General features: G+C 45.1%; 1 protein-coding gene across 1 annotated transcript in view; it reads left to right on the top strand.

Moving 5' to 3' along the window:
• Positions 1–9,201: 9,201 nt before the first annotated feature.
• Positions 9,202–13,905, top strand: part of pou2f2a (POU class 2 homeobox 2a) — a 41,696-nt gene continuing 36,992 nt past the window's right edge. The window contains 1 exon segment of the mRNA XM_042489323.1: positions 9,202–9,301. Coding sequence (XP_042345257.1) covers positions 9,202–9,301 — 100 coding nt within the window.

Below are 13,905 nucleotides of genomic sequence, written 5' to 3'. Positions count from 1 at the left end.
TTCTCTGAAGGTGGTGGACCTAATTGGCTGTATCCGAGTCTGTGTGTGTGTGTGTGTGTGTGTGTGTGTGTGTGTGTGTGTGTGTGCGCGCGCGCTTCTGTGCACACTTGAATGTGTGTGTATGTGTGAGCGACGCCATATGTGATCTAAACTGTGTCTCCTTTTGCGTGTGCACAGGAACATATATGTGTTTTTACATCTGTTTGTATATTTGTGTGTCTGTGTGCAAGTTTGACCTTTTCGCAGCTTAAGTGTCAAAGCTTAAATTCAGACATTCAGTTGATAGCATTTTCTTTTTATAGCCTCTGTACTTGACCAAATTGTGCTAACCTTTTCTCAAGTCATTTGCTGCTTTTCTGTCTCAGCGTGTGGTTGAGTGCCTTGCACAACACAATATACGTATGGACCATATGTAGCATTACTGCGTTGCAATTACAATTTACTCTCTGTAGATCCACTTAAGATAAGTGCTTTCAAATGGCAAGCAAAGAAAAAGCAACTATTGTCAGCAGCAAGAGAGAAAAAAACTTCAGTATCACCACCATCATCTGGGATGATGTATCGCTGCGCCACAGTGACATTAAATGTATGATGTTTAAAAGAGTGCTCTTTAATGGCTGCATTATTATGGAGACAGTGAAGCTGGCAATGACAGTGATGATGATGGCACAGACAGAAGAGATTGTTTTGCCTAAGCTTTCAATGTTTACATTTTCTCCTGGCAGTTTGCATCTGCAGAAAATGTAAAATAACATATTATTTCATAGCAGAGTGTGTGTCGGCTAGACAATGAGAGATAAAGTGTTTAAAATGCATACGCTGGGCCGAGCTGCTGTTTGCTTTGTAGTGATGGGGCCTGTGTTTGCTCTGGTGATAGGGATGGCCTTACAGCACGCGCTCACACACACACACACACACACACACACACACACACACACACACACACACGGCTGGTTTGAAAGCACATGGCTAAATGAAGAATGTCTCTTTACTCATGTGAGATTGTATGTACAAAAACACACACATGCAGGCACCCACAGACAATAAGGCTCCAACCGCCTGATGGTCACTCTTACTGACTGCTTTTTTAGATGAGAAGTAGGAACCTGCAGACTCAGCACACACACACACACAACCACATCTGACACGCCAACATGTCCCTTGCAGCTTATGCACATATACACACATACGATCAAGAGACACACACACAACAGCACGACAGCGAAGCTCTCGCACCCATACACCGTCCTTGGGCTCACAGATGCCTCTCACACATTCACCGAGACACACACACACACTTCGTCCACTCAAAACATAACCTTGACCTGTCGTCCTCCCAGCCTGCTGTCTCATACATACTTCATCCGTTCACTCCGAGATGTCACGCATGCCGAGATACACTTTTGAGCATATATTGATTACATGGATGTTTACAAACACAAATTCATATCAATGTTTATGTGAAGAGTTTTTTCAAAAAGTGTCAGATTTGGAAAAGATGCCTCTAGCTCTAAAATAAATTATTGAGGAAAAGTAGGTGTTGTCCTGAATGATATAAATGAAGGACAAGATCACTTGAGGTTTCGGGCACACTGGATCCTATGTATTTTAGAGTATTTGATATTGAAAAGGGATGCAATAATTATTTTTCATATCAATAATTATTGGTTGTATATCGGTTTAATCTGTTTGTCTGAAAAAGGTAAAAAAGTGTAATCAGAATTTCTGGAAATGCTATAGGTAAAGTCCAGAAACATCTTTTTTGTCTGGCCAACAGTCCAAAGCTTAAGGATATAAAGTTTACCAGGATATAAAAAAGAGAGAAGCATGTCAGAAGTTGGAACCAGAGAATTTTGGCAAGAATCAAACAGAAGATCCACACACAGTATTAAAATCTCCCAGTCATTTTTAATTGTGCAATGTTTTGATCTTCTTCAATCATTTAAAAAAAAAAAAGATCAAATGCCTGATGAAGATCTCTGAGATTGAAACGTTGCACAGCTAAAAAATACCGGGAGCTTTTAATACAGTGTGCGTGTCTTCTGTTTGATTCTCACCTTAGTTTGATTTTTTTGATCCAGCACCTGTAAAAGTTTTTTGGATGTGCTTGAACCGGAGAATTTCGGCAAGTTTTCATAGAAAATTATTCAAAATGATATTTGAAAGATTGCGATTCATTTTCAGTCAGTTGACTAATCGATTAATCGACTAACAATGAATTAGAGATTTACTTTTTCTGACAAAATGGAACCACGGCTCCCCGTATTCATCCAGACGTGTCTATGGAATTAGAGCAGATGCAGGCCTACTCAGTGATGAATTTCACTGTCAAAGACAAATTTGAAATAAATCTCTCGCCATGGACTTCCAGCGTGTGTCGCACTCTGATAATTTCCACAATATCCTCTGCAACCCCCAGGGGCAGATTTTTTTTCCCGTGTTATTTCTCTCTCCATCTTCTCCTGTTTGTTTCTATCCCTGTAAAATGCTGGTTGCTTTGCTGAAATACTGCAGTGCTTTATCTGCCCTCTTTTTCCTCCCCTTAGTCCCCCTCCTACTCTTTTTCCTCCCCTCTCTGTCTTTCTCTCCCCCTGGATGGGTTGGGTGTACGACACCCCCCACCACCACCCCACCCTTTTTTAGTTGTTGTTGTTGAGGATGGTGTGTGAGGGGGTGAGGCTGGGGTGGACGGGTGAGGCGGAGAGGGGAGGCGGTGGTAGCAGAAGCAGCCGGGACCCAATGACGTGGGTGCGACATGTAACCGTGGCGCAGGAGAGGAAATCAATACATGAAAGGATGAGGAGCACTGGGGTGGATTACCGTCTGGGGCCCTGGCTACTGGAGGGATGGAGGGGGTGTAGATGAGGCCTGGGGGGGTTAGAGGGGGGGTGGATGGGGGAGGGGGAGGGGGGGAGGAGGGGGAGGGGTGTGGAGGGCGAGAGGCCAGATTGTCCAGTCCCCTCTCTCCTGCATCCCCTCCCCTGACCAAGCGCTGTTTGAATCTTGACCCCTCCCATCAACCCTCCCTTGGCTTCTAAACACTGCTCAGCGCCGGTAGGCTGCCATAGGTGAACCTTCGTCTCCACACACATACATACACAAACACAAACACACACACACACACACACACACACACACACACACACACACAGGTGCAATGGACTCTATAATGTTGAGTGAATACTGTTACGGCCACTGTGTGCTAACACTGCTGATAACCCTACACTATCTGTATGGGGAATAATCGCCTCATATTACCAGTGTAAATTAAAGAGCCCCAGAGAGATTGTGTGTATGTGTGTGTGTGTACGCGGCGAGTTTGCCGGCATGTAAGTCTTCAGCGGGGTGCGTCTGCAGCACTGCCACAAACCCAGATAATAAATATCTATAATAAATATCATTATTATTGGGCCAATCTTCCCCAATAACTGAGCCTCGGTGAAAGATGGCACGAGGGACTGAGCTGGATATTGGCAATATATCAGCATTGATTATTGAGAGTGCTGACAGAGAGAGGGAGGCAAAGTTAATAAAAACTAATAAAAAAGACAAGGAATACAGAAAGAACAAGGGCTTTAGCTGGATCAGCTGCTTGCGCGGAAGAGAAAGGGAGAGAAGGGAAGGTGGAAGGATGCAGGGTGTGAAAGGGAGGAGATAGTGGTGTAGTCATGGCTTGTGTCCGTCTGTCTTGTTACATTTTCTGTCTCAACGTGTGTATCTGAATTTAAGTTTTATCACTCTTGGTGTGCATGTGGGACTTTTTTTGTGTGACTGTGGACTGGCATTGACGTCTGCATACACAAAAACACACACTCACAGAGCTCACTTTTTCGTCTCCTGCATGTGTGTCTTCTCGGATTGATTGAATCCTGGTTGGATCTGAACTCTGCGGTTGAGATCCAAAGCCTGCACAACCTTGCCATTGGCTCTGACCAAGATGCACAAACAATACTTACTCAACCACCCACCCACACACACACACACACACACACACAGTGGCAAAGACACCCACAAACAAACCTCATAAAAGCCCATGCATCATATCCATATTATCTTGACAAATCTATACATCATGTCAGAGCATGGCTTTATGTGAATATTGCATTTTGCTGTGTTATTGGTGTGTGTGTGTGCAGAGAGGATATGAGAAGTGTGCGTCGGCACTCTGCTGCTGGGTTGAGACGGGACAGGGCGACAGTGAGAGAGCGTTGTCCATTCTAATGGGGCCTTGTTAGGCCGCCGACAGAGCCAGTAACGCAACTGTTGGCTGCTATTGATTCCTGACCGACGCCGTTATTGATGAGTGAGAATTTAATTCAACCAGCTCGTTTGTCAACATGACATCACCATTTAACTACGACCATGACATGGATGTGAACACCCGCGGATGAGCTGGGTCACACACACACACACACACACACACACACGCTGAAAGGTAGAACAGCTGCACACACACATGCAGTCAGACAGATACACGCTGTTTCAAGGAGGCAAAAGAATAATTTCTCAGTTATAGCCTGCTGCTTCTTCTGCATCATTCACAATAACAACAGTTTTGTTCGATATTCACTGTGTTTTCAACCATTCAAATCCATCATTCAAAATGAATAACAGGCAATTACCAAGAGTGCAATAAACTATATGACTAATGCATGGTCTACGTTATGACTAATGTATAGCCTAAGGATACTTCTGGCTCTTTCTGATTGGATAAATATTTCATGCCACATCCTGACCTACAGCACATGACATGGAAAACATGCTGTGGTGAGGAATTGAACAAATTGCTTTCTATGAATAAATTTGTTTGTAAGTAGTGTAGGAGAGGAAAACCACATAACAAAACCACCATCTGCAAAACACAGTACTTTTTTTTTTTTATTTAACTGTAATTGCATCTGATCATTATTGCATAACAATAGTCAGCATCAAAGAAATATAAAGAATATATGTAAGTTAATAATTGTTATCATTTGCCAAATATGGTAAGAAAAAAACTTTTTTATTAAGCAACCACATTATGTTAATGATCGGGCGGAGAAATTGTATATATAGAATTTTCTGTGTGTATATATATATATAATAGACTAAAAGTACAATTGCAATCATGAGAAAATTCATATACTCAGAAAATATTTTTTGCAGAGGGTAAATATTGAAATTGTGACATAATGACAAACTTTTAAATGTATGTGACATGTATTTGATGTAATAGTAAATTGCACAACATGGACATAAAGTACAAAGTCCTAGAAATACAATGCTTTTATTAATTGGGTTATTCATTTTTTATTGATTAAAAGAAACCAGTTTAGCCATTGTTTTGTATAAAGAAAATACAGAGAGCTCTCAGGTACAAATTTAATGTTTGTTTATATTTTATTTCTGTGACTTTTTTTTTTTTTTTTAAAGAAGTACATATTGTACGCCCATTAATCCGTGATCACTGGACTTTATGGCTGGTATCCAGTATCAAATATTACATCCATTACAGTATTTCTCTATCTTGAAAAAAAATAGAGGTAAAAAGAGGGAGACAATTTTGGAAGAGCATTTTTCAATACTGCTGTGGGAAGATACAGGCTAGAAAACAATGGAGCCAGCTATATATCTCTGTATGGATTGGGAGGCTTGATAGGGAGGGAGGTGGGCAATCAGGACCCTGTGGGCCCCCGATGAGAGCGGTCCAGCAGGGGTTATTGGCTGGAGCGGGCCCCCAGGGGTGCTCTCTCTCTCTCTCTCTCTCTCTCTCTCTCTCTCTCTCTCTCTCTCTCTCTCTCTCTCTCTCTTTCTCTTTCTCTGGGCCCATGGGTCTCTCTGGGGTCCCTGGGGAGTGAAACTGTAGAGACCAACTCGCTGCAGGGGCCCTATAGGCACCAAGCATGAAACACACCGAGGGGCCAATCCTCTGAATTTAGGTGGTCGTTCGCACACGCAGACAGACAGATGGACAGATAAAAGATAAACGAGAAGGGTGTCATCTCCAGGTATCACAACCTTTTGAATTTTGTGTGTTTGAATGTGTTTTACTTGTCGACAGAGAGAGAGAGAGAGAGAGACAGAGAATGAGAGAGAGAAAAGTCAGCCAGAGAGAGAGAAAAAGTTTTTTCTAACATAAAAGTTTGCAGTTCTTAACGTAGGTTAATGGCATCCAAGCATCCTCTTTGTAAATTTCTCTGAGATGCGGGTGCTATTGAGGGTGGTGTCTTTTTACGCGCGTGGATGCCTTCTCGTTATGTTGTCTTTGCGCTCGTGTCAGACGAGAGAAAAAGAGGAGTTTGGTCAGGAGAGTGCGTGGAGGACGAAGGGGTGGATGCTGTAGGTGTTAGCATCCCTCCTCCTCCTCCCATCCTCCTCTACCCCTCCAACACCATCTTATTTTCCCCTCTTTCAATCTCGCACACCCTCCCTCCATCCCTCTCTTCCACAGACGCGCACAACCACACTACATTCTACAAGAAATAATTGCTTTTGTCTGGAAGGAGTGTGGGGAGGAGGGAAAGGGGGCGCGCATGGCTCCCTCTGTGGAGAGAAGGGGGTCTTTGAAGGACAACTAGTCACTTCTCCCTCCCTCTCCTTCTTTCTCCTTTCTCTTCACCTCCCTTCCTCTCATCCTCTCTCATTTGCTTCACCTTACTCCTCTCTATCTTCCTCTCCTATTCCTCCTCCTCCTCTCTCCTCTGTCCTCCTCTTGCTCCCTTCCCCTCCTCTCCCTCAGTGGACCTGCGGATGTCATCTGTCATGAAGCGGAGGGAGAAGGACAATAAAACCTGGTTGTCTACTACAGAGGATGGCACATTTTTCATAATTAAGAATATGCCACTTTAGGGTGCAGCACACATTTTCTTGACAATGTGGCTGTGTGTTGATGGCAAAGAAAACGAGGAGTCTGGTGATGATGGAAAAATCATTTATTTTATGTGCAAATTTGCATCCAAACAGGCCTAATCAGCCGCAGCATTAAGTGTATAAACAGTCCTGCGAGAGGATGGGGCTCTCAGGCCCTACAGGAGCAAGAGCTCGCTCATTCCTATTGATTTGCCCGTATTGACTGCGATGTTTAAGGTATAGATTTTTCTATTTAAAAATCTATATCGACAATAATCTAGTGTGTAAGCGCCCGGCGTTGACTGATGCTGGCCTGTAATTGACAGCGTGTAACATGTCGGGAGGGAGAGGGCAGGAGGCGAGGAGAGGCATGCTGGGCAGGCCGGCATGCGTGGCCGGGACGGAGGAAACAAGATCCGGGGAGGAGGAGGAGGAGGAGGAGGGAGGAGAGTGATCACCTCAATCACAGAGGAGCTCATCCACTGACACTTTGGCGCTTTTATAGTCATAATTTTGGGTTTGTTTTATTTAAGATGCTCACAAAAAAAGGTGCATTGAGAATTCAGCATACTTTGTTGGTGCTTCACATTTCTCATGCTTGGAACAGCAGTGGTCGCTCTTGTCTTCCTGTCTGAATAATGATACACCCTCGTGCGCTCAGGAGGGCTTATTAAAAGCAGCACTGATGAGACAACTTAATTGTGTGCATGCTGGGTAGGTATTAGCGTTAAGCACCTATAGGTATCCATGGATTCTCCTTATCGGGTCTCCATCCCTTCCCAAGCAGGCCGGTAGTAATGCACTGATCACCATTGGCATCATTATAGCCGGTATTATTAAGAGGGGGGAAAAAATCCAGAAATCAATACAGGATACCTTTTGCAGCGGTAGTGAAAACGAGGGAGATGGGTCTAAGATCGGATAGGGTGGGAGGCAGGGAGAGGAGAGGAGGGGAGGGAAGGAGGGAGGGAGGTGCGGGGGTGGGGTGGTGATGTGTGAGTAGTAGCGGGTCCTCTCTCGCCTCAATGTTGCGGCCAGCCCAGTGGCAGATCGCTACAATCCTGGAGGGAGCCGGGTCGAATGAGCTATTGGGGTTCCCAAATAATAACGGGGACAAACAGACAGACAAAAAGACACACAGACGGATGGACGGAGATAGGCAAGTGCACCGATAAAAGAAAATAATAACGCGAGAACCGGATTCTATACGCTTTTCTTGTCCGCGTTTGTTTTGTGTTTGAGCTTTTTTTTTTTATTATTTATTTATTCGCTGTATTTATTTATTTATTTATTTATCGATTGATTGCGTTTTAATTACTGCCTTGTGACAGAGAGCGAGGGAGGAGGAGCGTCAGGGCCAAGCGCGCGCGTGCTGTGTTTGTGTGTGTGTGTGTGAGTGTGTGTGTGTGTGTGTGAGTGAGAGAGAGAGAGAGAGAGTGTGTGTGTGTGTGTGTGTGTGTGTGTGTGTGTGCCGCCCCCCTCTCCACTTGTTTATTTATTTGTTGTTGATCGCCTTTAATGAAGCTGTTTTAAATGTGCTCGCGACGCGATCCGCTGCTTTGCGCGAGCGGATGAATGTCTTCTATGTAGCCTTCATGCAAAAGGAGAGAGGAGAAGGAGCGCGTGCAGCTAGAGACCAAATACAATAGATCAAACCAAATACTACAGAGATCCAAATAAGACTTTCTAACTGGCCTTTTTTTAACACTGTCTTGTCTGTTTCTATGTATCATGGTTTACTGTGCCGTTTTAAATTGCAAAGCGAATACCAAAGCTAAAGCCCGGCCGGTGATGCTACAGGAGTAGGCTAGCGACTGTTCTCATGCCTTTTTCACACCTATAGGAAAACATATCTGGTGAGGAGAGGATAAAATAAGCTCCCGGGCCTCTATGTTTACTCAAGGAGAACGCTTTAGTAGTGCAAAGGTAAGAGAGAGACGCAGGTGCATCAACGACAGGCAGGTGACACGCAGCCTTTTATTCTAAAGCTACTACAATAGGCCTGTAATTGTAACACAACTTTTCCTGTAGCCTGCAGAAGTGCGAGGTCTGAGCTCCTCTCTATCCGTCTGTGTGTTAGTCTGGACTGTAAGCTATAACTGCTGCACTCAAGGGACCATCCTTACATATATGTTCTATGCACATTTACACCAAAACTAATGCCGGCCACCAGTCCACAAATGTAAATAAAAAGGGCGCAGCTGGGCTACATGTGTACACACCTAACGGCGAATGTTGTGAGCTCTCCATACCAAATATTTCCCCAAAGCTGTCTACCAGAGAAACGGACGAAGAAGCTTCAGAAGAGGACAGAGCTTATTACAGTACTTCTGTCAGATTATTTGCATCAAAACAAGAAACCGGAGGAAGATCATGTTTGTTCCCTTGCCGGTGCCGTTCGTGTTTCAGAGAACTGCCCCTGACCTCAACGCCTGGCGTCTCAAGTCCCCCCTGGCTCTCCGCTCCAACTCCGGTAAGACATTTTTTCTCCTCTCTTCTCCCCCCTGCTACACAACGTCCATGTCGGTCAGACTCCGCCATGCAGACCCGCCCCGCCTTGCCTTGCTCGGTACGGATGCTCTTGCAGCGGGGAGAGCTTTCGGCGCACACACCCACTTACACACACGCACACACTCCTCCGGCTCCCTTTGAAGGCTTAAACGGAGTCCTTTACACTTGCGAGGCGGTTGTTCAAATCAAAGAAGCTTTTCCGGGGCGCACAGGAGTGTCCAGACTGTTTGAAAATTAATTGCGTAAAAATGTCCGGGTTATTTTTTATCCGCTGTCCATTCTTTGGAACGATGCGCCACTGTTCCACCCGTGTGTTGCTTAATTTCCTCGCCGACTATGTTCCTTTTCTCCGAGTGTATTTCTCTCCTGTCTCCGTCCTCCATCCTTCCCCTCTCCTCCACTGCCTGCGCCTGAGCCTCAGCCTCCGTCTCTCCCCAACTAGACTCTCGGCAGGCAGGGAATATTCATGCCAACTTATCGATCCTGCGGAGATCGATTCCTGGGCCGGTGGAAGCAGGGAGAGGGGGAGATAGAAGGAGAGAGTAGGTGCACGGAGGAGTACGAAAATGCGAGAGGAGATGGGGGGAAACACCGCTATTCTCTCGTTTTATTTCACACTGTTTTGACATTGTGTTTTATTCATGTAGATAATTTGTAGTGGACTCGGCTTCTGCTTGGCGAACATCTCTGATTCGCTGCGGTGGCTGCTTTTGCTCTGACTTGCTTGTTAGGGGACAAGGCTCGCATCTTTGTAAACACCACTGGAAATAGACTTCCAGTGACTACATCTCTCTGTCCCATCGCTGCTTGGCTGCTGCACGGTTGAAAGCGGAGGAGCAGAGGGAGTCAGGGAGGCGGGGGGGAGGGTGCCGGCTGGGGCTGGGGCGCCGTCTGCGTTTCATCTGCGCTGAAGCGGAATAAAAGGACGCATGGTGGGAGCAGCAAGGCTGGCTTCAGTATGTCACTGACTGTCGTTGTGAGGGAGCTCCAGCTCAGTCCAGCTTCGACTGTTTCGCAGACATGCAACAGCTGCTCAGCCCCCTTTTCCCCCCACTGCATCTTTGGAGAGGATGCGCTGGCTCTAATGTGTTTTTTTGCACACTGAAGGACTGCAGAGTACAGGGAAGTGAGGGAAAATACCATATGAGGTCAATGGGCTTTTATTTCCGGCGCATTTCAGTGTTGAAGTTATTCACTACTACATAGACAACTTGCGTATCAGTGCGTAATGGTGCATAAATGGGGCTGGTGTGCACCTTATCCGATGGATGGGCTCTTAAAGCCCCCCCAGTGCACAGCTCCCCTCTCATTTCCAGATCAGTTCAAGCCCATTTGAGTTCAGAGATGCCAGGCATCACCCTTACTCCACATACTCAGTCAGCAGTGCACAGCATGTGACAATAAACGGATAGGTGATAGAGGGGCGAGGAGGAAAAAGAGGGATGAGAGGGACCTGTTACCTATCATATCTCTAGAGATATACACACAGAAAAGGGGTTGGAGGGAGGACGAGGGGATGGAGCGGGAACCGGGGAGGAGGAGTTTTCGCGCTCTGCACGTTGAAAAATGGCGAATGTCAGAATGAGATAAAAAAAAATGTGGAAAGAGAGAGCGGGAGAGAGGGAGAAGTGGGTGAAAGTAAGAGTAGATGACAGAGTGAAAAACGAGGAGGGAGAGGAAAACCCAGTTTGAGTTTGAGAGGTGAGAGTAAACCACGGATGAGCCATTATGTTGCAGTGTCCCGGGCCAGGGCCAGCATCTGAATAAGCAGGCAAACTGATGGGATGTGTACACAGGCTGCTGGATTCCTTAGATGGTGGGATAACAGTGATTCACAATGCTATGCTGATTTTATTCCATTTTGATAACACAGTACAAGGTGCTGTCCTTTGCAAACTCAGAGGGTTTGTTGCTTAAAGGGTGCAGGGTCAGTTCAACACCTCAGGACTGAAAAGAACGGTTGTTGTGCATCATCACGGCATCACATGGAATACTCACAGAAACACTAAAAAAGAGTTGACACATCACAGACGTGCCTTCAGTAACTTGCTGTCTAGTTCTGAGCTCCGTCTGTGCCTCTTCACCCTCCACTTGTAGCTCAAAGAACATTTTAATACCGGCGCACACACACAGGCTCTGTGGGGGGAGTTTTAGCGCCTTTGACTCAAGCTCTCAGTTAACTTGTTTCTTTGACTGGTGGCAGCTCCTTGACTCTTTTGAGTTGGAGCTCTGTATAGGGTCAGAGGTCACACCAGGAGGGTTTGATTTAGCCCCACCTGACCCCTCTATGCCCCCTGTGTTTTTATTCTCTTTCATGTTACAACAGGCCTCAAGCACTCATGCACAACCCCTGTGGGGGCTCACACACACACATCGTCATGAAACACACGAGGCATCATATAGCATAAAACAAGGATGTTAGAGCGTTTTCCACCTGGGTAGCGAGCTGCTCTAACTGATCCAGGTTTTGTTCTATTTTTAATGGCATTGTGTCTGTGAAGGTACAGGTCAGGGCCACTGCTATGTGAACTACGTGTGTGTATGTGTAGTAAAGTGGTTTGTGAAGCCATCAGCATTAACTGGTGTATGAAAGTTTAATGGGACATAGAGGAGAAACCACAGGTTTCTCACACAGTGCAAGGCTTGATATGATATGATATGATGGGGCATCATGGAGACTGCTTTTTTTCTCTCTTACTCTCTCTCTCTCACACACACACACACACACACACACACAAACACCTAGATTCAGTTCATCTCAGCTACGCACCTTCTGTCACACACCATTAACCACCATCTCCTACCATATACCGTCTAACTCTCTCTCTCACACACACACACTCAGATTTTAGACTTGTTTCTGTCTCTGAATTTCAGTAACATTAACCATACAGTTTTTGATATTTGTATTCCTCATAACTTTTCCTGATCATGTAGGCCAATCTGATGTTTTTATTCTTCTCCGTCCATCACCACGTCTCCAATTCTGTCCGTCCATCCGGGCGACTCTCAAGACATTTCTGCGTGTTTATGGGGCGCTGCCACATGTCTTCGATGGTTGATGTGAGACCATGCATGTGCTTACCTATTTGCTCTGTCTATCTGTGTGAGAAAGAGAAGGGGAGTGTGTGTGTGCACAAGCATGAGCACACGTGCAAACCAGTGTGTGTAGGTATAGATCGGTTTGTGGAGGGGAGCGTGCAAGTCGCAGTGTTAACATGATTGCAAATGACAAAATGTCAACCTGGGTTTGTTAGCAACATAATGGGGAATCAATAGACACGAGAAAGATGTCAATACTACATGCTTTATTGCATTAAGCTACCTCTCTCCTTCTCTGTAGCCCTCTCTCTCCTCTTCTTCTCCCTTTCCCTCCCACTCCCTCCTGCTCTCTGTCACAATACAATTCTCTCTCCCTCCTCTCCTCTCCCCGTGGTAGTAGAATTAGATTGCAGTATATGAGCCAGCCACGGGGTCCTGAATGCAGCAGGCTGACGGCAGAATTCTTCAGGAGCTAATGGGGCTATCGGTTCAGCTGTTTACGTAGATTAGGCTCACGTAGATGTCCCCGACACAGTTTGACAACGTGACGAGGCCCATAGGAGCCGCAGCAGTGACGTCTTATGTTTAACTGATGCATTAATGCAATAGCAGCATTTGAAGTCTTGCTCTTAGAAAATTATTTAAAGTAAACATGGGATGTTAGTAAAATCATCTGGCAATAGAAAAGGCATGTTCTGAACATTTAATCCCCTGCTTTTGTAATGGTGTACTTTAGGTGAAAATATTCAGTTTAAATTGATACATTTGGGAATTAAACCTGTTACACAGTTTTGGATTAATCCACACAAATCCAAGTGTGTGGTGATAACACTGTTATTTGTGTTATAAATTCCTTTTAATCCTATTAACTGTTTACCTTCTTTATGGATTTGCACAGGTGCTCATATGCGCCAGTAGGTTGTATTTATATATAGTATGTGTGTGTGTATATGTGTGTGTGTATTGATGTGTGTGTTGGTTTGAGACTAATGTAGTATTAATGCTGATGAGGTCCCAAAGCTCATTAGCAACAGTGAGTGGTATTGAGTTTCTCCCGGGGAACAGGACGGACCAGAGCACACACACACACACACACACACACAGAGATATACAGTACATCCTCATCACCCATATGAGTATTAATAACCCATCACCACATGCACATATAAACACACACACTTTGTCACCGATCAATGACCTTTATCCTTATGCTTTTGAATATGCATACTCCAACAAAGACACTCAGAGCAAGAAAATCATGCAAATGTATTCATCTAAAGAGCTTGATGAGTAGCACTTAAAGGCTGTCTATTATTCTCAAACGTGTTCGCTGAATAGCATATTGTAGAATTGACACACACATATACGACTCACACTTTAGAGGAATAATGTTGTGAACTTGGCCACTGTGTCCAGTGAAATACAGCATTAGTCCTAATCAGGGGCTGCGTGAGCAGGCCACTTAATCAGACCTATCACCTGGAGAACACACGCAGAGAGGGATAGATGGAGTGTGTGTGTGTG

This window comes from Plectropomus leopardus, chromosome 7, assembly GCF_008729295.1.
Source record: "Plectropomus leopardus isolate mb chromosome 7, YSFRI_Pleo_2.0, whole genome shotgun sequence".
NCBI classification, from domain to species: Eukaryota; Metazoa; Chordata; class Actinopteri; order Perciformes; family Serranidae; genus Plectropomus; species Plectropomus leopardus.
This window is presented reverse-complemented; position numbering and strand designations above follow the sequence as displayed.